The sequence below is a fragment of the Cupressus sempervirens genome, chromosome 3 (assembly GCF_028749045.1).
Source record: "Cupressus sempervirens isolate cs-2001-9-10 chromosome 3, ASM2874904v1, whole genome shotgun sequence".
Lineage (NCBI taxonomy): Eukaryota > Viridiplantae > Streptophyta > Pinopsida > Cupressales > Cupressaceae > Cupressus > Cupressus sempervirens.
The window spans coordinates 372,186,786-372,212,036 of record NC_143120.1 but is presented as its reverse complement, the minus strand read 5'-3'; the positions used below and the strand labels follow the sequence as shown (position 1 = coordinate 372,212,036).

Below are 25,251 nucleotides of genomic sequence, written 5' to 3'. Positions count from 1 at the left end.
CAAAACACTAAAATCAGAGCATGCGACAAAGGCCTTATAATTTCCGCAATACCAAAGCAAGACAAGATAGGATTTTTGACCTACAGAGCGAACAGTCTAGCTCATCTATCCAGGTGGACATAGAATCCAGTCATATAGACACAGGGGAGGTATTTTTTGATCAAGACTACGACTACAATATGGATAGAGGCAGGAATGTCGGTCCAGATCCGCAAGAGGAAAGATTTTTACAGTTATTAGACACCCTGGCATAGGGACAGCGATTAGCCAAACAAAGAGCACAAGAACAGAATCAGAGAATGGAGCTTATGATGCAGATGATGGCTCGACAAATGGGGTTGAACGCTAACATAGGAGGAGGAAATAATCAGAATGGTTACAATCAGAATGGGAATAATCAGGATGAGAGACATAATGGAGGCGAACAAATTGGGAACAATCTCGATCATGCCCCCCAGCAAGCTCGGACAGTAAGTTCGAGGCCTATGATTCCTACGTTCCTTCCTAGAGCTCCAGAGCAGCCGGTACCAGAACCCCAGATCACTGACATACAGGATCAGCTGAGGAGAGATTGGGAAGCAGGAGGACCAGATTTTACAGCTGCAATCACCTTTAGAGAGTATATGGATGTGCGGATGAAGCATATGCCCCGTGGACAAGACAGGACTCAGAACTATGAGCTACGAAAGAAAGTAGGAAAACTACAGTTACCATATTATGATGGCTCGGGGAAGTCTACAGCAAGAGCTTGGGTTCAAAAGCTTGACACATACTTTCAATTGAATCCTATGTCTGAGGAAGAAGCTATTAAGTATGCAGCAATTCACCTGGATGGGTTAGCACACGAATGGTGGCATCATGGTATGATCACTATGGGTCATGCACACATTACCTCATATGTGGAGTTTACGGAGAGACTGATTGAACGTTTTGATAAGAAAGATCCAGAACTCCATTTCAAGGAATTAGCCCAGCTTAAACAGTGGGGCTCATTGGAAACATACATTTCAGAGTTTCAGAAACTTGCAGTGTTAGTAACAGATGTATCTGAACGAAGGCTATTGGTTTTATTTATGGATGGGTTAGTTGATCCGTTGAGAGGGTGGATTAAAGCTCGTGACATGGATTCCTCTTCAGCTTCTAAAAATAAATTTCAGGCAAAGAGTTTCCCTTCAGGAAAAGATAAGGACAGGAAACCCTTTCATAGAGAGGCACAGCTACCTAAGGAAGAAAGTAAGAGGCTGGACAAGGAGACACTTAATGACTTGCGTAGGAAGAAGCTATGCTTCTATTGCAAAGGCCCGTATGAGTACGGCCATGACTATCCTATGAGGCCAAAAGGGAAGGCCAACCGGGCAATGTGGGCTTATTACGAAGGCTCAGATTCAGATGGTTCAGAACATCATGATGAGGATCCTGATGAAACAGAGGGAGAGCAGGAGATAGACAGTGCAGGGCAAAGGCAGGAAACAGAGCTACATTTACAGGAAGCACGACTGTCTAGTATCCAGAGAGAGGGATCTTTCAGACTTCGGGGAGTCTTGGCTGGACAAAAGGTTATCACATTGTTGGACACAGGTGCCACGCATAATTTCATTGATGCATGATTTGTAGAGAAGCGTGGACTCATTATTGAGGAGTTCGAAGGACTAAGAGTCAAGGTAGCTGATGGATACACTCTTCGTTGTGACAGGATGGTACGAGACTTACCTTTGCACTTGAACAACTATGAGTTTAAGGCGGATTATCATGTGGTCAACATGGGTGACATGGACATAGTACTTGGGATGCAGTGGCTACATTCATTGAAGGTGGTTACCCTGAGATTAGAGGATATGGAGATACAATTCGAAATAAATGGTAGGATTCATGTGCTAAAGGCTATCCGTAATGGAGACATCAGGACTATCTCATTTAGGCGGCTGGAGAGATTAACTAGGCATAATGATATAGAGTGGGCAGCAGTTTGTACTTTGATACCTACACAGGAGGAGCAACATAAGGTGGAATATCATCCTGATATTCAGAAGTTGAGGATTAAGTACGAAAAGGTATTCAGTGAGATTCCACCAGGCAGGCCACCGGACAGAGGTATTGAGCATATTATTGAACTGGAGGAAGGTGCTAAACCTATCATGATCACACCATATCGACATCCAAAGCGACTCAAGGATGAGATCGAAAGGACCATTGAGGAGTTGCTAGCGATGGGGCACATCCGACCTAGTAAGTCACCTTTTGCATCTTTTGTTGTTTTGGTAAAAAAGAAGGATGGAACGCTCCGGATGTGTATTGATTACAGGGCATTACATAAGAGAACCATTAAGAACAGGTATCCTATTCCTCGCATTGATGAGTTGATAGATGAATTGCATGGGGCCTGTTATTTCACGAAAATTGATTTGAGATAAGGATATCACCAGATCAGAGTCCGTGAACAGGATATTGAGAAAATTGCTTTCAGATGTCATTGTGGGCACTTTGAGTTTGTAGTCATGCCTTTCGGCCTGACCAATGCACCTGCCACTTTCCAGTCCACTATGAATAGAGTTTTCCACCATCAGTTGAGGAAATTCGTGCTGGTGTTTTTTGATGACATTTTGATCTATAGCCGATCATGGCAGGAGCATCTAGAGCATTTGGAGACGGTGTTGAGCATTCTACAGAAGGAGTCCTTGTATGCAAAGGAGTCCAAATGTGACTTAGGGATGACCGAGCTGTTATATTTAGGACACATCATTAGTGCAGAAGAAGTGCGGATGGATCCTGAAAAGATACGCGCTATTGTTGATTGGCCTCCACCAGAGAACCTTACACAGTTAAGGGGGTTCCTTGGTTTATGTGGTTTTTATCGCAGGTTTGTCAGTGGCTACTCACGACATGCAGCTCCCATGACAGATTTACTGAAAAAAGGGGAATTTGTGTGGACTCAGAAGGCACAGGACTGTTTTATGAGATTTAAGGAGATAATGACTACGTGCCCAGTTCTAGCATTACCTGATTTCACGAAGCCATTTGAGCTTCAATGTGATGCATCTGGAGAGGGAGTAGGTGCTGTACTTATGCAGAATAAGCACCCCATAGCTTATGAGAGCAGGAAGCTCAAAGGCCCTGAGCGTTCATTCAGTATATATGATAAGGAGATGTTGGCCATCATGGATGCTTTGGCCAAATTCAGACAATATCTTGTGGGTAGCAAGTTTTGTATTAAAACTGATCATAACAGTCTGAGGCATTTCTTGGGACAGCAGGACCTGAATGATCGCCAACAAAAGTGGGTAAGTAAGTTGCAGGCATATGATTTTGACATCTCATATGTCAAGGGAACTCAGAATGTTGTTGCAGATGCTCTATCTCGAAGGCCACACCTCACTCTTATGGTTCAAATATCAGAGGATTGGCGACACTTGATTATAGCAGAGTATGCCAGGGATACATGGGCCTCCGATATAGTAGAGGGAACAGTGATTGATACCAGATACACACTTGTGGATGATTTGATCATTTACAAGAACAGGATTTACCTAGTCCCAGGATCGAAGGTTAAGCAACTGATTATGAGAGCACTTCACGACTCACCAACAGCAGGCCATCCCGGGTACTCCAAGACTTACAAGTCAGTTCGAAAGCGGTTCACTTGGAAAGGGCTGAAAGCTGATGTTTTGCGGTATGTTCGAGAGTGTCTTGTTTGCCAGCAAAACAAACAAGAACACAGCTATCCGGCAGGGCTCCTACAGCCACTTCCGATTCCCAACAGGAAGTGGGAATGCATCTCCATGGACTTTATCACAAGTTTGCCCAAGGTACAAGGACGAGATTGTATTTATGTGGTGGTAGATAGATTAACGAAATATGCTCATTTCTTTCCTATCACCACTACACATTCAGCAGCTCAGGTGGCAGAGGTTTTCTTTCGGGAGGTTTTCAGATTGCACGGCTTGCCTCAGAACATTGTGAGTGATAGGGATAGCCGTTTCATGAGTCACTTTTGGTAGGAGGTATTCCGGTTATGTGGCACGGAGCTTACACCCAGCACTAGCTATCACCCACAAACCGATGGTCAGACAGAAATTGTGAACAAATGGGTGGAAGGGTATTTAAGGAATTATGTGGCAGCTCAGCAGCGAGCTTGGGTCAGATGGATATATCTCTGCGAGTATTGTTACAATACTACATATCATATGACTATACAGATGACACCCTTCATGGCACTTTACGGTTATGAAGCACCTAGTTTCTTGGATTTGTTGTTGAGCGACAGCCGGGTACCCAGTGCAGGTGAATTATTACAGGAGAGTAAGGATATAGTTGCTACCCTCAAAGACAATATTGCAAGAGCTCAGAACCAGCAGAAGCAGTATGCAGACCAGAAGAGAACTGAGCGTAGTTTTGAGGTAGATGATATGGTTTACCTCATGTTGCAGCCATATAGGCAATCTACTCTTAAGAAGAGTGGGGCAGAGAAACTTAAGCCACGCTATTATGGACCATTCAGGATTATCAAGCGAGTTGGTGAAGTGGCTTATGAGTTGGAGCTTCCCGCAGACAGCAGAGTGCACAATGTGTTTCATGTGTCATGCCTCAAGAAGGCGTTGGGTCAGAATGTGGTGCCTTCTGCAGTATTACCTCCTTTAGACGATGAGGGAAAATTGATTTTAGTACCAGAATCCATCCTGGAGAGCAGAGAAAAGCAGCTTCGTAGAAGGGTGATCAGAGAATACTTGGTTAAGTGGAAAGATTTACCTGTTGAAGATGCTACTTGGGAGGGGGAGGCTATTTTGCAGCACCCGGCGTTGAGATTGCTTGAGGCCAAGCAATTTCAGGAGGGGCGGACTGTAATGTCCCCTCTTTAGTTCGACATGGCATTGATCATGGATTTGCCTATTCCAGACTCTCGTAGGCAAATGGTGTGGAAAGAGAGTCAATTCTGCGGATCAGATAGTCATATCTTGCTCTTGGAGAAGTGTTAAGAGGTTATATTTTATCATTATGTGATATTGGGGCCCACATGTTATAATTTTAATTTGAGTTGCACTTTTTATTTTATAAAATTACTTTATTATAAAAAGTGCATTATAATGAGGAATTATAAAGGATGTTTGTAGAAGTTCTAGCAACTTCTTAGAAAAGTGAATAAATAGAGGGCTGGGCCTCTCATTTGGACATGCTTGGATTGGAGAACTCTTCTACTTCTTCATTGTGAAGACATTTGTGGACTTCGGATCTGCAAATTATTCGATCTTTGGGAACGAATCACTCCCTTGGATTGGCGACTTTGAGGGTGTGAAATATCACCTGAATTGTTGCATAATTGGAGTTGGTATTCAACCATCTCATTGGAGCTTATTGAGAATTCGATGTTAGGGTTTGTTTTTGGTTGGAATAAGGATTTCAGATTTGCCCTATCATTGGAGAAGCATTTGACAAGAGTTTGAAGACAGAATAAGTGCATTTTCAGAATTGGCAAAGCAGGGTTCGGAACCACATAATTGCTCATATCTCCTCAACCCCTTGGAGTTATTTTTTTTATGGTTTTACAGGGTTACTACCTAACCCTAGGCGCCCATTTTCCTTGCATTTGGGGGTCCCAAAACCCTAATATTATTTTATTTCAGCAGTCGTACAGGTACGGCCTGGTACGGCCCTGCTAGTTTGGGCAGCAGCAGCAAATTAAGGATAGTTTGGGGGTGCGGTTGGAGGTCTTCATCAACGATCTGCAGCAAAACGTGGTGTTCTTCCATAGTTCTTCAAACTAGGTTCTTGCATTCTGAAATATATGTCAATTTTTGGGTAAATTTGCTGTCATACAGTCATTGTAATAATCAGACCAGAATTGGTAATAAAATAATTTCAGAATTTATGGCATTGTAATTGAAATATAGTTCAATGGCTTTATATATATTGTAATTCTGTGATTATATTCTGAAAGTATCAAATCTGAAACTACCATATTCTAAATATTGTTACTGTTACACGCCAAGTGTTTGACAAAATTCCTAAGTTCAGTTTGAGGGTTTCTGTGGCCCTTATAGAGAGGGTCATTACATTTTTTGTTTTTATTTTATGTTAGTAGTTGTAAAGAATGCATTACATGAAAAAGCATAATTACATGTAATGCAAGATACATGTATGTAAAAGGATGCAATGCAAGTTGCATGTTCAGCTGAATGTAACCCTTTATTTTCTTTTGTAGTTAGACTAGGTCAAAGTTGGTTGAGTTTCTCCCACTTTTACCTCCACCTTTTTCTCAACTCCTGTGCCTATAAAAAGGAGTGCCCCCTTATTGTAAAATCATCATTATCTTTATGCAAGAGAGCTCTGAAGAAATTGTGCCAACAGAACTTTGTTTGTGTAAGCACTATTTTGAGAGAGAGTGAATACAAAGAAGCATTTGAGACTTAACTTTGATTGAGTGAGATTGTTATTTGTGTGAATTGTAATAACTTTGATTGAGTGAGATTGTTATTTGTGTGAATTGTAAGCTTTGTCTATAATTCATCCAAGCTATCTTTGATTCATGTTATCTTGTGTTATTAGTAATTGTATCTCGTGAATTGAATAGAAAAGAGTTAAGAAGCAAATGAACCTAGAGCTTTGACCAAGAGCAATTGTGAAAGTGTATAGTTAGCAGCTTTCTCTGTAGCTTATAATTTCTTCATAATTCACAAAATAGTTAAGTATTCTTACTTTTAGGAGTCTTTGTGCCCTAATTGTAAAGCTTTTCCATATAGAAGTACAACCGGACTTAGAGCCAAACCGGTACATTTTTAGCTAGCCTTTGAGTTAGTAAAAGTTTATTAGCATCACCGTTTCCAGTTCTTGATAAAAGTGTAGTTAGATATTCACCCTGCCCATTACTCGCTCCACGAGTAACTGGATTCTATCTTGAAAGTTAAGAAGAAAGGATATTGGTAACACCCATTTTATAAAATCTCTTGACTTCTTGCTTACCTTGAGTTGATCCAAGGAACGGTGAGAAGTGGTGGGCCTTCCCTTTAAAGTAGGAAGAGACTCTGTCTCACACGCTATGGCTAGTCATCCTATTTTGCGACTAGATTTTTACCCAAAACTATTGGTTGCAAAATATCCACCCAACAGTTTGAAGGGGTTGTGTAAGCCTTCATGAACAATTTATGATATTATCCATGAAGCTATAGACATTCTTAAAACTATGAATAACTACAATATTACCCATACCAATAGTGAGGCCAGCACAGTTGCTAACCCTCTAGCCAATGTGGTGGTAAGGTCCAATCAGCATATGAGATGGCAGAGTGACGCTAACATCCCTTGTGAGGTTGCGTCATGTATTAATTATGACAGACTTAATGGAAAAGGAGTGATACGAAATGATAATGAAGGTACTACAAGGTAACGTTATTATGATTACGAGCCAAGTTAGCTGGCTAAGTGACAATCGGAGCAATTATGGCCCTTCCCATATGCACATTTTGTGGGTCTTTTTTCTCAAGGCTTCTTTCTATTTTTACGCCACCCTGCTTGTGTTCTACACTTTGCGCTCACGACCCTATTTTGGTGCTCTGCTTCCAATTAAGTGCTTGCGTGTTGAGGTTGTTTGTGAATATGAATGGGCAAAGGAGACACCAGGAACCTTTATCCTGTGAATAGTAGAAGAAAAGGATGAAAATACAAGATATTTTGAATGTTGGTGGCCTCACTCCCTTCATGGAGCGTCTCCATGGCGGCAACCCTTGAGTTACTAATTTCTTCCATAAAAATTGGGATGAAGGGGTGCTGCATTACCTAGGGAGGAAAATCATTGTTACAAAGGAGATGATTTCTAAAGTGATTGTATTCCTATTGTTGGAAGGAAATTCTACACAGAGAGAAAGATCTATGATGTTGTTGTGGATGATTTCCCTAAAGACAAGAAGGAACGTGGGGATCTAGACAAATCTAGTAAGAATGATTAATCTTCTAGGTCTCTCAAGAAAATTTGGAGATTTGTTCTTAGAGCAATTGTTTATTATGTGACTTTAGATGCGAGGTTCTCAAGGCTTTGTACCCATCACTTTGTGATCAATCATTTTAGACACGATATGAGAATTTCTATCCCGTTCTATTTGTGTTCTTCTCTTAATCTTGGAATCAATGAGATGCGCACTTGTGAGATTACCAATCCCCCCCTTCATGATGGATTAATGGTTCGTATTTATGAACATATTCAAGCCAATTTTGTTGCGGTCTCTATTGTTGATAAGATGGAGTCAAAGGAAGACACTGAGGTCTTAGAATCCTATAATGAGAAAAATCTTTCTGACACTAAGGAGAGTGGGTTTGAGGAAGTTGTTGTGAAAAAACCTAAGGATAAAGGTAAACCATCTTCATCTGTAAAGACTCCTAAATCAATAAGGTCGGGAACAAGAAGTGGTGAAATTCTAAGGGTGTTGTATCTTCCAATGAAGACTACAATGAGAACGAGGAGGACATGGAGACGGACAAAGAAGATAGTGAAGCTAAGGGCAACAAGAAGAAGGTGCCTAATCATATGTCAGGCACTAAAAGTAAAAACTGAAGCACTCTATTTGTATGGATGTTGATGCTTCTGTTGTTGACGTGATAGAAGGCTCCCCCGCTCCTAAAATTATGCCTAATACTTATGGCCAAACTATGGCCTCCCCTATTTTGCATACTTCTCTTCCAGAGGACAATTTTGGGTGGAACAAGGTTAATTTGGATAAGATTAAGCTCGGAGTGCCTACGCCTATGATGAACATGGTGGTTGGTGCCTACGAAAAAGGAGATAGTAATCTAATTCAGTTCATTGACCCTTCTATGCTTATCCTGGACGATTCTAGCAGAGAGACTAACCAAGACATTCTTCTTACAATGAGAAATGCAATGTTGGACTTTTATAGAGCAACCAAAGGCTCCTTCCATGAACTCAAAGAAGTAAACTTGAAGATCAGGGCTCTTGAGAGAAAGGCCAACGTTCATGAGGAAACCGCCAAGGCTAAAGAACAGGGGATTGATAAAGATAATACTTAAGGGGGAAATACAGGGTAGCTAGATGCGGCTATGGACAAGGCAGACTTGATCAAACTGGAGAATAGAGTCAAGGTGGTGGAGAATAAGGTTGTGGGTTTGGATTCCACTTTTACGGACATTGCATACCAAATCTACAAACTTCTAAAGGTTTCAAACGAGCATGTCAAGATTCTTCTTGGCAAACTGGAGAATTAGCTTGAGGATAGAACTATCATCCAACTCTCTAATGATAATACTTCCCTCATGGAGGTTCGTACAGGCCTGAGGAGAAGGACCAGGTCCAGCTATAAAAAGAAGGTCTTATGTGGCTCCTGAGGTCAAAGAGTTGAAGATTGTTGCCGAGACTATGAACAAGCTAGAGGAAGAATCTTTGGTAGCTCTATCTTTTGATCTTATATGTGTGTTCCCTGTATTATTTGTTCTTATTATATGGGGCCTAGCCCTTTCGTTGTTGTCTTTCTCTTAGGCTGGCCTTTTGTCGTATGCTGGCCTCCATTATTTTTGGTTGTGTTGGATGGTTGATTGATCTTTAATTATGCCTATCTTAACTTCTATTTTGTAATAATTTCAAAGGCCCTTCAAAACCTATTTCCCCATAATCAAAATATAATTAATAGAATATGTAATTTATTTTTTTATCGACATAATAGCAATATATTTTAATAATACCTATCAAAAATAATGTTTCTTAATAATAATGAGTAACAATATATATATAATCTCCCAACAATTTATTGACTATGGTAATCAAGCATTCTAAACTATTGTGGAATCGACCAAGCATTGAACGAACACGATTATTATAAGCTATTACAGAGTCGAGCATTTTGTTGGTATGTTGCATCCTTTCCATCGCATATTATCAGGGGTTTCTAAATCGAACGTCAAGGAGTATAGGGTATCCACATCAAGTGGCAAAGGGAAGGAGAAGAATTTGTATTTCAAAAAACTGACTTATATTGGCAAACCAATGATCTGAACATTACACTTTGCACTCACTCACATCCGCGACTAAGGTGAGAGAGAAGAAAGCAACTCCAACGCAAGGATCAGGAAAATAGAATCCAGGGGAGGATCAATGTCAGAGACCAATGTTTTTGTTCCCAAAGAAATGTTTGGTTTCACTAGCATTAGAATTCCTAAACCTGACAACTCAACTCTAACTGTGATTGCTAAAAGGGATATTGATCTATGATTTATACTAGAATCAAACAGCTATTCACGTGTTTCATGGATATCAAACCAGTAATAATTTTCTTGCTACTGGCACCCAAGTCTAGGCATTCCATTCACAGGGATATACAGAGTATACAAAGATTTGCACATATGGTTTCGAGTAAGTGCAAAGTTAGATCCTATCAAGTCCCCTCTTTGGTTTGACTAGCACAGTTATGTGAGTTAGCCTATCATGGGGGTCTCGTAGACTAGTAGTTTTGCATAGAGACTCATACAAGTAATTCAGTGACCGAGCTTGACTTTAAGGCACTAGGGAGCCAGTTGGGTGTAGTTCCTTGATTTTGGGGGGTATCCCTACATTTTAGGACAATGTGGCAGTTTCTAGATGTGAGGTTCCACGGGACCATTCCATGGTTTCAATTTCAGGATGACAGGGTGTGTTCCCTAGTTTCTAGGAACATCCCTAAATTATAGGGAAGGGACTACCAGTTGACCCATCTCTTCTGATATCAGTTATAGACAGGTGATATGGTTAGTTCCACATTTATTTGCTTGGTTTGCGCTTTCAGAGGCAAAATGGGGAATATTTTTAATATATTTAAGCATTTGCTAAGTTAGCGTTTAAATAATTTATAATAAGGCTATTTACATAGCCATTTCAGAGTAATAAAGGGAATAGGCTTTGTTTGGTTAGATGTGCCCTTGTGTTATAGCTCATTGGAAAGGTCTTGAACTATTATAAACTATTTTCACTATCCGGAGACCTTTTGGCACTCTAAGTTGTGACATTTTAATAAAGTAATGTTTCTCCTATAGCCTGGAAGCCTTTATTTCGGAAAATGTTATTTTATTATAAATTGCAAAGTGTAATTCTCATTTAGGGTTCGATTTGCACTTGGGAGGAGTTATAAGGAGATGAAGACCTAATTGTGGAGTATCTTTTGACATTTGAAACTTGTGAAATTTGAAATTGCTTAAGTGAAGCAATTCAAAGGGACTTGGGACGAAAACCCTAAGTTTGGAGTGTTGGGACGCAAACCTCAACAACGATTTGGTGATTCAGTATTGGAGTTGGAAGGTACTATTCTCTATGGCAAGGATCAACATTCTTCATAGTACCATTTATTAGAAGAAACATCACATTCAGCTAGTCGGCCAGCCTATTCCGACATGTGCATTTCTTCCAGAGGCAGCTCGGACTTGTATTATGGGCACCATTCCTTATTAGCAGCCACATTTTCCAATTTGGAGATCATATAGGGGTTCATGACTACAAGCTCTCCATCTTTTGTGATTGTAAAACCCTTCTACAAATGGCGTCAAGTTCATTGTAGACACCAGCAAATCCGTTTAATATATTTATTTCTTTGACTGCAAAAATCTAAATAGTATGCCTTGTATGGTTTGAATCATTATTCAGAGGTACAAAATTCTAGTCAAAGTCTCGAATTTTGAAACAAACATCAATTTCCAACATCACCGGGATTGGGGATCTTTCAGTGGTATCAAAGCTTTGATTTTGCCAGCCTGCAAATTTTATTGACACTTTTATGCATCTAGGTAGAGCTGAGATAAACAAATTTTACACATGCAGGAGAGCTCAATTCAAGCAAGGGTTGGGAATTGAACAAGAAACTATTATGGCAGAAGAAAAGAGAGGTTACGGACAGAACCAAACGAAGGAGGAAGAGAGGGAGATGATACGAACTCTCATCACTACATAACCCGAGATAGTTCAGACCTTGGAAAGGTTACAAGGTACCTTGGAACGGATGGATTTGGATAGACATGGAGGTAGGTATGAGAGACAGACGGTGCAAATCAATTTCAGTTGTAGGAAGTCAGCATAGTCATAGATCCCACACATCAATTGGGAACTCCATTCCAACAAATAGGCACGCCCTCATACATGAGTTAGGGGTAGACCCCTACTTCCACAGTTTGCACCGAGTGAGCAGCCGGCACAGGCAGAGCCACCTAAGTTGGGATTCTAGGATTCAGTTATGGCAACCATAGATGAGTGAAGAGCCCTACCTCCAAAGGATAGCGATGTTTTCCCTCTTCCCCAATATTATGCACAACAAAGAAATGCTACTAGGTTTAGAGGAGACAGGGGCCATAGGCCACATCAAAACAATGACCTCAGTAGAGCTACTAGAAGATCACATTGGCTACACATGATGGTACTAGTGGTACGAGTGCACGAGCTTGGGTGCACAAATTGGAAATATATCTATCTTTGAGGCCCATGCCCAAGCATGATGCTATTCAATTTGTGGTCTTGCATTTAGACGGGGTTGCCTATGACTAGTGGCACCATGGATTGGTCACCCAAGATCACGCCATGGTTCACTCCCATGCAGAGTTTATTGAGCGTCTCATTACCTGATTGACCATAAGGACACAGAACTCTACTATAGGGAGTAGGCACATCGTAGACAAACTAGACATGCGGAGACGTATGTTAATGAGTTCCAGTGTATTGCAGTTATTGTACCTGATATGCCTCAGAGGCGTAGCATGATGTTATTTATTGAGGGACTACAAGATAGGCTTAAGGGATTGGTGTGTTCTTTCAAGTTGGCCACTCTTAAGGACACCATTGATGTGACATTGAGACTAGACACCAACCCTACTTATCAGATAGATAAGAAGCCATTCAGGCATTCTTGGCCTCCACAGAAGGCCAACACTTCCCAGGGTAGAGGTGAACCATCACCTCGACCTCCCATAATGGACCAGGAGACGAGGAATGATTTGAGAAGGAGAAAGCTATGCTTCTCTTGTAAGGAGCCATGGTAGCCTAGACACCATTGCCTTGGTAAAGGCAATGTTCATTTGATTGAGGTGACATCCGAGATGGGAGATGAGGAGATTCTTGACACTGATGCTACAGATACTCCGGAGGAGATTGAGCAGGAGCATCCATAGTTGGAGCTAGACACTTTTGAGCCCTTGGCATCATTTAAAGTGATGATGGCTACTCTATCCAATTATCCCAGATTTCACGCCTTCCATTTGAAAGGAACACTTTAGGACCAGCAGGTTATGAACTTGGTAGACGCAAGCACCACGCACAATTTTATTGATCAAAAATTAGTGGATAGACGTGGCTTGCAGCATGAGGTGTTTGCTGGTTTTGGGGTAACAGTTGCAGATGGCGCAGTATTGGGTTGTACTTGGAGGATTCCTCAATTTAGCATTCAAATGCAGGATTATACCTCGACAGATAATTTCTATGTACTCCCACTGGAAGATTTGATGTGGTTTTAGGCATGCAATGCTTATAGGGTATTGGATAGTACAATATTGACCACTGTCGTATCCAGTTAGAGTTCCTTTCTAGAGGGAAGAAGACTATCTTGAGGGCAGCATCAAATGGTGGACCTACGGAGGTGTCTTCTCACGGGATGGAGACTATCATTAGACATGATGACGTAATTTGGGCTACACATTGTTATGTGAAGCCCACGACACTTACACCTCAGGATGGCAAGGCATTTCATGCTGATATGTAGTCAGTGATGGATCGGCATTGTCGAGTGTTTGGTGATATACCCCCAGGTGTACCTCCTAATAGAGGATTTGAGCATGGGATAGAGATGGAGGATGCAGCTAAGTCAATAATCACCACTCCATATCATCGTCCTAGAGCATACAAGAATGAGACTGAGAAGGCCAATCATGAGCTGTTAGACATGGGGTTCCATAGCTCTAGTCCTTTTGCTTCTTCTATAGTATTGGTTAAGAAGAAGGATGGGACTCTGCGGATGTGTATAGATTATAGGGCCTTGAACAAGAAAACAATCAAAAATAGACATCTCATTCAACGCATTGATGAGTTGTTGGATGAGCTTCATGGAGCTATCTACTCTAAAGATTGATCTTCGTTGAGGCTATCATCATATATGTGTGCGGGATGAGGACGTACATAAGATTGCATCCCGTTGTCACTATGCGCATTATGAGTTCTTGGTGATGCCTTTTGGTCTCACAAATGCAGCAACCACTTTACACTCCCATATGAACCATGTCTTCAACAAGCGATTGAGGAAATCGGTTCTAGTATTTTTCAATGATATCTTGATTTATAGTTGTACTTGGGAGGATTATCTCAAACACCTAGAGGAGGTACTTAGCATCATGGAGAGTCTGTCTCTATTTGCTAAGCTGTCCAAATGTGAGTTTGGACTCAGTGAGATTTTATATTTGGGCCATGTGATCAATACTGATGGAGTGGAGATGCATGAGGAGAAAATTTAGGCAATTCGGGATTGGCCCTATCCTAAGAACATTACTGAATTGCGTGGATTCCTTGGTTTATGTGCATATCATTGGAGGTTCATGAGGAGGTTCTCTCAGTTAGCAACACGCTTGACAGATCTCACTAAGAAGGGAGCCTTCAGATTGACAAAGCAAGCAGAAGGAGTCTTTGACAGACACAAGGAAGTTATGAGCACACATCCAGTTTTAGCAATCCCTGATTTCTCACAGCCTTTTGTACTTGAGTGTGATGCTTTAGGTGAGAGTATAGGGGTTGTTTTGTTCTGCATTTTGTACTTGAGTGTGATGCTTTAGGTGAGAGTATAGGGGTTGTTTTGATCCAGAACAGACATCCCATTGCCTACAAGAGTGGGAAGATGCGTGATAATGAGAAGTTGTATTCTACTTATGATAAGGAAATGTTGGTTATTATGCATGCATTAGTCAAATTCAGATAGTCTAGTTGACAACAAATTTGTGGTAAGAACTGACCAAAATAGTCTGAAATATTTCCTTGATCAAAAAGAGCACAATGATCATCTACAAAAGTGGGTAAGCAAGATTCAAGCCTATGATTTCGACATAGAATTTATTAAGGCGAAGAAGAATACTGTTGCCGATGCACTTTCTAGGAAACCATCACTTGCTGCCCTATGTTCATTGAGTGAGATTTCAGTAGATTGGAAGGCTCAACTTTTAGTTGAGTGTTCCAAAAATTAGCATGCTTGTGAGATCATGGATGGATTGGTACAGGATAATAAATATAGAGTGACTGATGATGTCAAATTCACTAAAAAAAAGAATCTACCTTGTTCCTGAATCACTGTTAAAGGGACAAATTTTGCATGCCCTCTATGATACTCCTATAGCAGGGCACCCTAGTTATGGTAACACATATACAACGGTTCGGGAGAGATTCTCTTGGAAGGGTCTCAAGGATAATGTCTTATGCCATGTTCGTGAATGCATGACTTGCCAACATAACAAGACAGAGCATACTTTCCTAGCTGGTTTGTTGCAGCCCTTGCCTATACCGGAATAGAAGTGGACAGGACTCTCTATGGACTTCATTACAGGTCTTCCTCGAGTGCAGGGGCAGGATTGTATTTACGTTGTGGTGGATGCGTTGACTAAATATGCCCACTTCTTTCCTACTGCAATTGATTTCACAGCATCCCAGGTAGTTGAGTTATTCTTTAGGGAGGTGTTCAGACTCCATGGTCTCGCAAAGACCATAGTGAGTGATAGGGACAGAAGATTCTTGAGTTTCTTTTGGCAAGAACTTCTCAATCTTGCGGGTACAAAGTTGACACCTAGTACCAACTACCACCCTCAGATGGATGGGCAAACAAAGATAGTTAATAAGTGGATTGAGGGGTATCTATGTAACTATGTATCGGGGCAATAGAAGGCATTGGTGCGTTGGTTGTACCTAGGCGAGCATTGTTATAATACTCCGCACAACATGTCCATTGGTATGTCTTCTTTCAAAGCTCTTTATGGCTACAATGCATTATCTTTTGTTGATCTAGCTTTGAGTGACAACAGAGTTCCTTTGGCGCCGATTTGGTTACAGGAGAACCAGGATATCATGAGTTCTCTCGAGGAGAACTTACAGAATGTCCAAAATCAGCAGAAGATGTACGCTGATCGGAATAGGACCGAGAGGGTATTTGAGGTGGATGACATGGTCTTCCTTACGCTTACAGCCCTACCGAAAAAGTAACCTTAAAAGGGGGGGGGATCTGAGAAGCACAAGCTCCATTTTTACAAACCTTACAAAGTTCTCAAGCGAGTTGGAGAGGTTGCTTATGAAGTTGAGTTACCACATGATAGTAGGATTTATAATGTGTTCCACGTATCATGCCTGAAGAAGGCACTGGGGCAACATATTATAGCATTACCTGATTTACCTCCCTTGGATGAGGAAGGTAAGATGACTTTGGTTCCTGAGAAGATTCTTGAGGTGAGGGAATGATGACTGAGAAGTAGGGTGATTCGGAAGTATTTGGTATGCTACAAATGTCTACCCATAGAGGATACCACTTGGGAGGGTGAATCCATTTTTGCAGCACCTAGCATTGCAGTTGCTTGTGCGCAAGCATCTCCGAGAAGGGAGGACTGTCATGTCCCCTCTTTGGTCTGACTAGCAAAGTTATGTGAGTTAGCCTATCATGGGGGTCTCGTAGGCTAGCAATTGTCAATAGAGACTCATATAGGATATTCAATGACCAGGCTTGACTTTATAGGTAGTTGGGAGCCAGTCGAGTTCAATTCCTTGATTTTGGGGGGTATTCCCTACATTTTAGGAGGATGTGGCAATTTTCAGATGTCAGGTTACACGGGACCATTCCATGGTTTCATTTTCAAGATGACAAGGTGTGTTCCCTAGTTTCTAGAAGCATCCCGAGATTATAGAGAAGGGATTGCCAGTTGACCCATCTCGTCCGGTATCAGTCACAGACAGGTGACATGGTTAGTTTCACATTTATTTGGTTGGTTTGGGCTTTCAAAGACAAAATGAGGAATATTTTAATATATTTAAATATTTGCTCAGTTAGCATTTAAATAATTTATAATAAGGCTATTTATATAGCCATTTCAGAGTAATAAGGGGAATATGGCTTCATTTTCTCAGATGTGCCCTTGTGTTATAGCTCGTTGGAAAGGTCTTGAACTATTATAAACTATTTTCACTATCTAGAGACCTTTTCACACTTTGAGTTATGACATTTTAGTAAAGTAATGTTTATCCTATAGCCTGGACACCTTTATTTGGGAAAATGTTATTTTATTATAAACTGCAAAGTGTAATTCTCATTTAGGGTTCAATTTGCACTTGGGAGGAGTTATAAGGAGATGAAGACCTAATTGTGGAGTATCTTTTGACATTTGAAACTTGTGAAATTGGAAATTGCTCTAGTGAGATGATTATGAGGCTTGGGATGAAAACCCTAAGTCTAGAGTGTTGGGATGCAAACTCAACAAGGATTTGGTGATTCAGGATTGGAGTTGGAAGGTACTGTTCTCTGTGGGAAGGATCGACATTCTTCGTAGCACCATTTATTAGAAGGAAACACCACATTGTGGGCACCATTCCTTATAAGTAGCTACATTTTCCAATTTGGAGATCATACAAGGGTTTGTGACAACAAGCTCTCCATCTTTTGTGATTGTAAAACCCTTCTACAGCTAGTGTCAGGTTCATTGTAGACACTAGCAAATCCATTTGATATATTTATTTCTTTGACTGCAAGAAATCTAAATATTATGCCTGATACAGTTTGAATCATTTCCAGATTGTTAAATGTTTTCAATATATGAATGTTCCTCATCATTCTTAGTTCGAAGTTATTTGTTATTTGTCATTTACTTGTATATTTCTTCAAAAACACCTAAAAACTTGAAAATGAGAAAAAACCAAAAAGAAATAAGAATTCTATAAAGTCTATTCAGAGGTACAAAATTCTGGTCAAAGTCTCAAATTTTAAAACAAACATCAATTTCCAAGGTCATCAGGATTGGGGATCTTTCAATAGCCATTCAATTGTTCGTTTGTTGAGGTACCATAACATTCCATTAGTTGACATTATATAAACAGTAGTACTGACCAAAATGAATAGGTATCATCAAGAGTTTCCCTGAATGGTGAGATGAACTTTTGTCTTAGAATCCTCTTGAGAAGATGCTCAAGCAGCTCTCTTTTGGAAGATGTTGTGTTGCGCGCAACTAGTGTCCCATTCAATCTGATGTCCACATCAGTATCAAATGCAACTCTTGGCGAAGCACAGAGGGGTTACAAAATGAGAGTGCAAATGAAATTGGTAGTTTAGAGCCTGCCCCAGAGATCACAGAAATGAATGATGTGGTGTCAAGTCAATGTAGTGTCCATGAAGAAATAAGCATGGATAAGACAGGGAAAAATAAAGAAGAAAAAATGCCAAATATATTACAAGGATCTGATGAAATTACGGCAGAATCAAAGAACACAGAGACAACCATGTTGCAGCAATTTGATTAACTACAGAAACATGGAAGAGAACAAGATAAAAAAAAATACCAAACTAAGTGGTATCTATGGCACAACCGAGACTATACAACTATTTATTATATGGGTAAAGAAATTAATGCACACAGACAATAGAATAGAATAGCAGTACTCCTTTTGTTATTCGCATATGCCAGAGATATTACATTATGCTTCATAAGATGATTTACAATGAACTCAGATGGGGTATAAATACTTTCCGCCAAACCTTCCTGAAGGGGTCCATCGGCTACATAATAATACTAATCTACTCGTCGGCTACAAATCTTTACCGACAACATAAGCCCGTTGGCTACACAGTTTCTACCGACGACATCATCCCCCCAAAAGAAAAGTAGTCTCCTGGCGACTTCAAAACTAACAAAAACAAGACCACAAAATACAATAGAGAAAGAATATACACTATAGAGGAGGCTTCGATCCTGAAGAATGTTGTTGCCAGCACAATTCGTAGACTTGCTCCGTCCAGATGCTCAAATCCTTTTGAATTCGTGTGCTAACCTCTATGGCCTCCTTCAAGAGAAGCGCTACATCCATAGCCTAAGTCTTTGCTAAATGTAATTCCTACTCAGCTACTTCCTTATCCCGTAATAGTGCTACACACTCAACTACCCACGCTGCTTGCTGGCTGGCCAAATCTGCATTTACCTTTTCTCTAGCCTCCTTCTCTGCTGCCAAAGACCTCTCCGTTGCGACCTTGTCTACTGCCCTGTCCGCCTCCGCACGCTTGCGAGCATAGTAGACTTCTTTGTACAATCCTACTATCTCGTGCGCCAACTTCTCCATGGAAGTGTTGCACGGACCCAACTCCGGCTCGGTGCCCCAATCCGCCAACATCTCTGGTGTCTCAACTGCTAGCCATCCTCTGTCCTCAAAACATGAACGGAACCGCTGGGGACAAATCCCTTTGATATAAGCCCGAACCAAATGCCACTCTCTCTGCCGGGTCATAGCCTACAATGCCACATTGTGTCCCTTTTATAGCACAGCTCGCATAGCCCTAAGGTAATCTCTGCATTTGTCCTCATCCGACCCATCATCCTCCTTCGGCACATCATCCATGGTCCATTCCGCATCACTGCCCGTCTCTGCCACTCCTGCAGTAATTTGGTGCCACCTCCTCCTTCCTAGCTGCACCCTCAGACTATGGAACTGCCACCTCCTATGGCCCTTATACGGTTGCTAGTCCTAGAGGGACTCCTCCATGACTCGGAGACTAAATGGACAGTCCGACCTCTACAAGAATGAGTTGGAACTGCTACCTCAAAAATTCGCTCGCTCTATCGATCACCTCCATTCTCTCAGGTTGCTCTGACTGTGCCTCCGTCAACAAGGAAGATGAAATAGTGACCACAGCATCTAAACCAATCACATCCAAATGAACTTGAGGTTCAGACTCTAGCGCTGGCAACTCTATCAACTCTGGCTCTTCTGGTGCAACAGGGTCCGACATACAATCCTGGGAAGGCAAGCCCTCGGTCAAAGCTATAGGAGACACAACATCCGCCACGGTCGTGGAGAAAACAACATCTAGAGTGGTCACTGGTGCAACAACATCTATCGTCGGTGGGACACCCTCTCGTGGGACATCTGCTACTGTCCGTGGGACATCTGCCACTGTCAGTGTATGGGTAAAGAAATTAATGCACACAGACAATAGAATAGAATAGCAGTACTCCTTTTGTTATTCACATATGCTAGAGACATTACATTATGCTTGATAAGATGATTTACAATGATCTCAGATGGGATATAAATACTTTTCACCGAACCTTCCCGAAGGGGTCCGTCCGCTACATAATAATACTAATCTACCCATCGGCTACAAAATCTTTACCGACAACATGAGCCCATCGGCTACACAGTTTCTACCAATGACAACAGCAGCATCAAAAGGATAGGTCAATTAGTATACCAGTATTCTCTAGCATTCAGCAACACCTGCAACTAGATGACTAAATCTGAGATAGTAAGGAACTTTGATATTGGTCTTGACTTATCACTGACCTTATATTATCAATTCATGAGTTTACAGTGAAATCGGAATTCTAATTCATAATAGGAAGGAATTCAAGTTAGTTGTCCCTTAATCCTAAGGAATTCAGACGGGAGACATTACAAAGTTTGCTTAAGAGGCCTTAGTATATGCCCCCCATGTTTTTGCAAGCAGTGGGTGGGGAAAAACATGAAGGAAACTGAGCTAATTATTGTGTTCTAAGTACAACATTTTAATTGTATTATGAGGTATCGTCTGATTCTGTTACATGACAATCTTAATACTCTTTTGAGAGTTGGATATGACTGCATAATATGGAGATATATTTTGTGCATTGTAAGTCTGTTAACTATTATTATTAGTTATCACATTATGGTATGGTACACCCTTAGTGCTATTCCTGGTGTTTGGGGTGGTTAGGATATCACCATTTAGATGAGGAGCATCCAACCCCATTAACAGATCTTTTACATCTGTTAGTATTTAAGCTTGGCGAAAGAAGCTAGCTATGACTGTATGATTCAAAATGCTTGCAATTCCACGAAGACAGACACAAGATTTGAGAAATTCAAATTTGTAGTTTAAAAACTTCGGCATGCATTATGAAATTTACACCCCACAAACACTACACCATCTTGAACAGAAAAAACTTCACCATAACCAAAAGTAAACATATTATAGATACAGTACAAAAGAAAAAATTTAAATCCTTTTCTTGGCACAATCTTATTTATTGCCTACTAAAAAACATTTAAAACTGATCATTGAATCAGTCAATCAACTATTCATTGGAAGATAATAACTCAAAAAGACAGAAAAGTTTCAATTGTCCCACAAATGGTATGGAATGATAAAAAGGCTCTAATTTTATTAGCCAGGCTAAACATTACATAGAATATATATATTGAGAACATTAAACTAATCTATTTGCAACCAAAGAAATAAAACTTCATTCATGCCTAACACAGTAGGATAGGAAAAAAAATAATTTCCAAATTAATACAAATAACCTTGTCAGTTTTAATATGAAGAAATTAAATAGTACCTGCACGCCAGCAAGTGGTTTCCCAACTGTTCCTCCTTTTCGGATTCCATTAAGAGGATTTGAAAGTGCCATTCCAAACTGCAGCAGATGAATCAATCAATTATCCAAGAGATAGTAATGTGCTGCTATTGCCATTATTAAAATGGTTGATTTTGAAGAAAATAACTGTTTTAAGCTCCTTACCTCAGTCATCCCATAACGCTCCAGAAGCCGATGACCAGTGATTCTTTCCCATTGTTCCATGATTGGATAAGGAAGAGCAGATGAGCCACACATCTGAAGCACAAAAAGGTGGCACTTGTAGTACATACAACTTATCCATTTTTCAAGGAACCATTTTAAAAGACACAATTAAAAAAAGGTAATGTTTAACTTGCCTATCGATATTGTCTTCATTAGGAGGACACTATTTAATGTGCTTCCTTTGGTTGTACCCAGGAGGTCAAAACATTTTTAATATTGTTTCCAAGTATCTATTTTAATTATCCACTTAATTTAATGCTTTAAAGTGAGTTAAAGCTTAATCAATTGGAAATACCACAAGAATGCTTTAAAAAAGAAATCTAGGATATTAGCTTTTCAAATGGGGTGGAAACGAAGTAAGATTCTTTAAATACTCCTACAATGGATTTTCAATTTACGTGAATTTTTCCCTCTTTTTGGCCCAGAGAGCATGAAAAATGATTCAAACTAATCCTCAGAACTAACTTTAATTTTACTAACCGAAATACGGTAAGGTTCAATCCAAAGATGGTATAGAACCTGATTCAATTTTATTTGGTCACCAAAGAGGGAAATTAATATTTCAGTGCAATGGAAAATAAGAATAATGGCGGTTGCAAGATTTTTATAGCCCCCATGACCCTTTCCTTAGATGAGAAAATTGAAAGCAAGCAAATGCAATCTTGTAAAGTTTCATCATATCACAATGTCAATATTATAAAGAAACCAAATCCATGTCCAGTCAATGAATTCTCATAAAGGTCGGTAAAGGAGAATAGATGTGCAAAACTAATCAAATTCAAACAAATGTTATAATAAAGGAGGATGCAAGACAAAAGAAAATGGGAAAGAGAGAACCTAACCATCAGATAAAATAGCTATACATTAACAACACTGCAAGAAATAATATTTGAAGAGTCGAGGCTTTTCAGATGGGCTTTAAATCTTTAACTTCATAACTTGTAAAAACCAAGATTGTGTGAACCATGAAGATGAAGAGAATACATAACTCTTCAAGTATAGGCTCAGACATTAATTTTCATGCATTTACTATTTATAGAGAGATATTCCAACTCTCCATTAAAATTGATGTAATATTTATCCTTGTCATACATATTACAGACACACATATCACTAAACTAGAAAATAATATTAAAATATGTGTTTTTGATACCATGAGACGCAACTGACGTGCTGCTGCTGCAGATGCCTTCTGAGATTCAGAATCCATAACATCATAGCCTTGCAGTAACCTGACATACATTGTTGGTACCTAATACAAGAAAATGGTTAGATTTTAAAATCTGTAACATATATTTTTATGTGCACAAAGTGTGTACATCCGTGCATAAATAAGATCAACATAAAAAAAATGTGTGCCTCGCAATTTTCATAATGCAGAAAGCTTATCTATGCAAGGTGACCACAAATTTGCATTTGACAGGCCAAAAGACAATCTAGAACACGATATGTCCTCCATAGTCATATTGAATTCTATTGGTACAAAAAAGAGATCTTATTGCTTAAGAGAATCATAGTGACAAGTCATGACTTCTGTCTACTCTTACCATACATATTTTTCAAGCGTTCATCTCACTTGGAAAGTTCAAAAAATATCACAACATATGTATGCATTCAGTCTGTGTCAGTCGTAACTGTCTAAGACTCAAGGTAATTACAGTTGCTCACTTGTCTATTCTAATTCCTTATTAATGAAGTTCTAAAAATCAAGTAACATTGAAACATAACCCAAGCATGAATCCAAAATCAAATACATGTTCTGGATGGAAGAGAAACAATACTATATGTGTGCGCACAGATTTGCACCATGGTTGACAGACTCACTGAGTCTTGGGCAGAGGTAGACAATTTAGGGCCTGTAGACTTGGTTACAATTCGTGCAAGTTTCTGCCAGATTCATTGGGATTCACAAGTCCCAAGCCTGAGATTTGGCCAAAAAACAGTAAAAATCATAATTGAAAAACCAAAGAAAAAATTAATAACTTCTAAACCCTAAAAAGAGAAAAACAAACAGATTGAAATGAACAAGACTATCGCTTACAACTACAAACAAAAGAAAAAATAGATCATAGAGGAAAAAAATTGGCAGTCAAACACAGCTAATAAATTTGGGCAGCAAATGTTGACTCAATTGTGCATGTGCAGATCTGTAAAAGTCCATCACACATTTAAAGGAGTACATAGTGCATCTAAAAGGAATGAATATCACATTTGGAGTAGATCACAATCCATTTGGAGCAACCCATAGTCCATTTCTAACAGCCAATTTGAAAAGCATTGTGTAGAGTGTGTTAGCTCAAATGCATATAAAATTTTGTGACTAAATTTTTTTTTTATTGCCGAGTTCCCAAAGTGGGTAAAGTAAAAAAGTGGGCAAAGTAGAGCATATGGAAATTAGAATGAGGACAAGGAATTATCTGAAATATATTGGCTGCTAGCCATTCAATATACAGTAAATCATACAATCAATCAAGCTAGACTGGATGATGCTGAACGCAAATTCTGATCTACTTGTCATGTCCCCACTCTAGCTCAGTCTAACAGAGACGTGTGAGTCAGCTTATTATGGGGTCTTGTAGGCTGACAGGGTTGGATAGAGACCCAGTATGTTTATTCAGTGTTGGGGACTTGGTTTTCTGGTGGGTATTGATCAGTTGGGTGATGTTCCTTATTTTTAGGAGGCAGTTCCTACATTTATGGGGTTCATTCCTACATTTTAAGAGGTATGATCATGCCCAGGGCTGGGTTTCCATGAGATGACCCTTTGGGTTCAGTTTCAGAGGGATAGGGCTTGTTTCCTAAATTTTAGGAGCATCACTAGATTTTAGGGATGAGACTGCCAGTGAATCCTTGATTTCCGACTTCAGTCACAGACAGGTGACAGGATGATTTTATGGTTTGTGATGTCAGTTGGGCAGTTTGTGGCTATTTGGGTTATATTTTTAATATTTCCTAAGTTAGAGTTTAATATTTAAATAAGGCTAAGTTAATAGCCATTTTGGAGTAATAAGGGAATTTTGGCCTCATCTGGATGCGTATCCCATGTTATGATAGCTCGTTGGAAAGGTATTGAAATTCTCTAAATCTTCCTCTTTGGTCTCAGGGCAATTTGGTGAACGGATTTATTACTATGGTGGAAAAGGTCATTTTCTAGTGACATGGTCACTTTAAAATAAGAGTTAATTCATTTTTTTATAGCCAACGCCAATTGGGGGTCACTTTAGGGTTCGAATTGCTTTGCAAGGGGTTATAAGGAGATGGGCGCCATTTCTCATGATTATGCATATTTTTCAAACACTTCTTTTCAAATTTGCTCTGCTTGAGTGATTTGCATTCTGGGACGCAAACCCCAAGGTAATTGCTGGCTGGGACGTAACCCTCAGCAGCATTGGGTATTGGTTTGTCAGTAGTTTCATCAGTATTCAGGAGGAAGGTAGACGCCACTTCAGCTTGGGCCTACAGTTTGTTTTG

General features: G+C 40.0%; 1 protein-coding gene across 2 annotated transcripts in view; it reads right to left on the bottom strand.

Moving 5' to 3' along the window:
• The window catches only part of AAE13 (AMP-dependent synthetase and ligase family protein), a 220,873-nt gene that overhangs the window by 79,855 nt on the left and 115,767 nt on the right, over positions 1 to 25,251 (bottom strand). For both annotated transcript variants that reach the window (XM_089819847.1, XM_089819848.1), the window contains exons 9-11: positions 22,934 to 23,032; positions 21,721 to 21,813; positions 21,538 to 21,615 (exon numbers count right to left, since the gene is read on the bottom strand). In XM_089819847.1, coding sequence (XP_089675973.1) covers positions 21,538 to 21,615; positions 21,721 to 21,813; positions 22,934 to 23,032 — 270 coding nt within the window. The remainder of the gene's footprint in view (positions 1 to 21,537; positions 21,616 to 21,720; positions 21,814 to 22,933; positions 23,033 to 25,251) is intronic.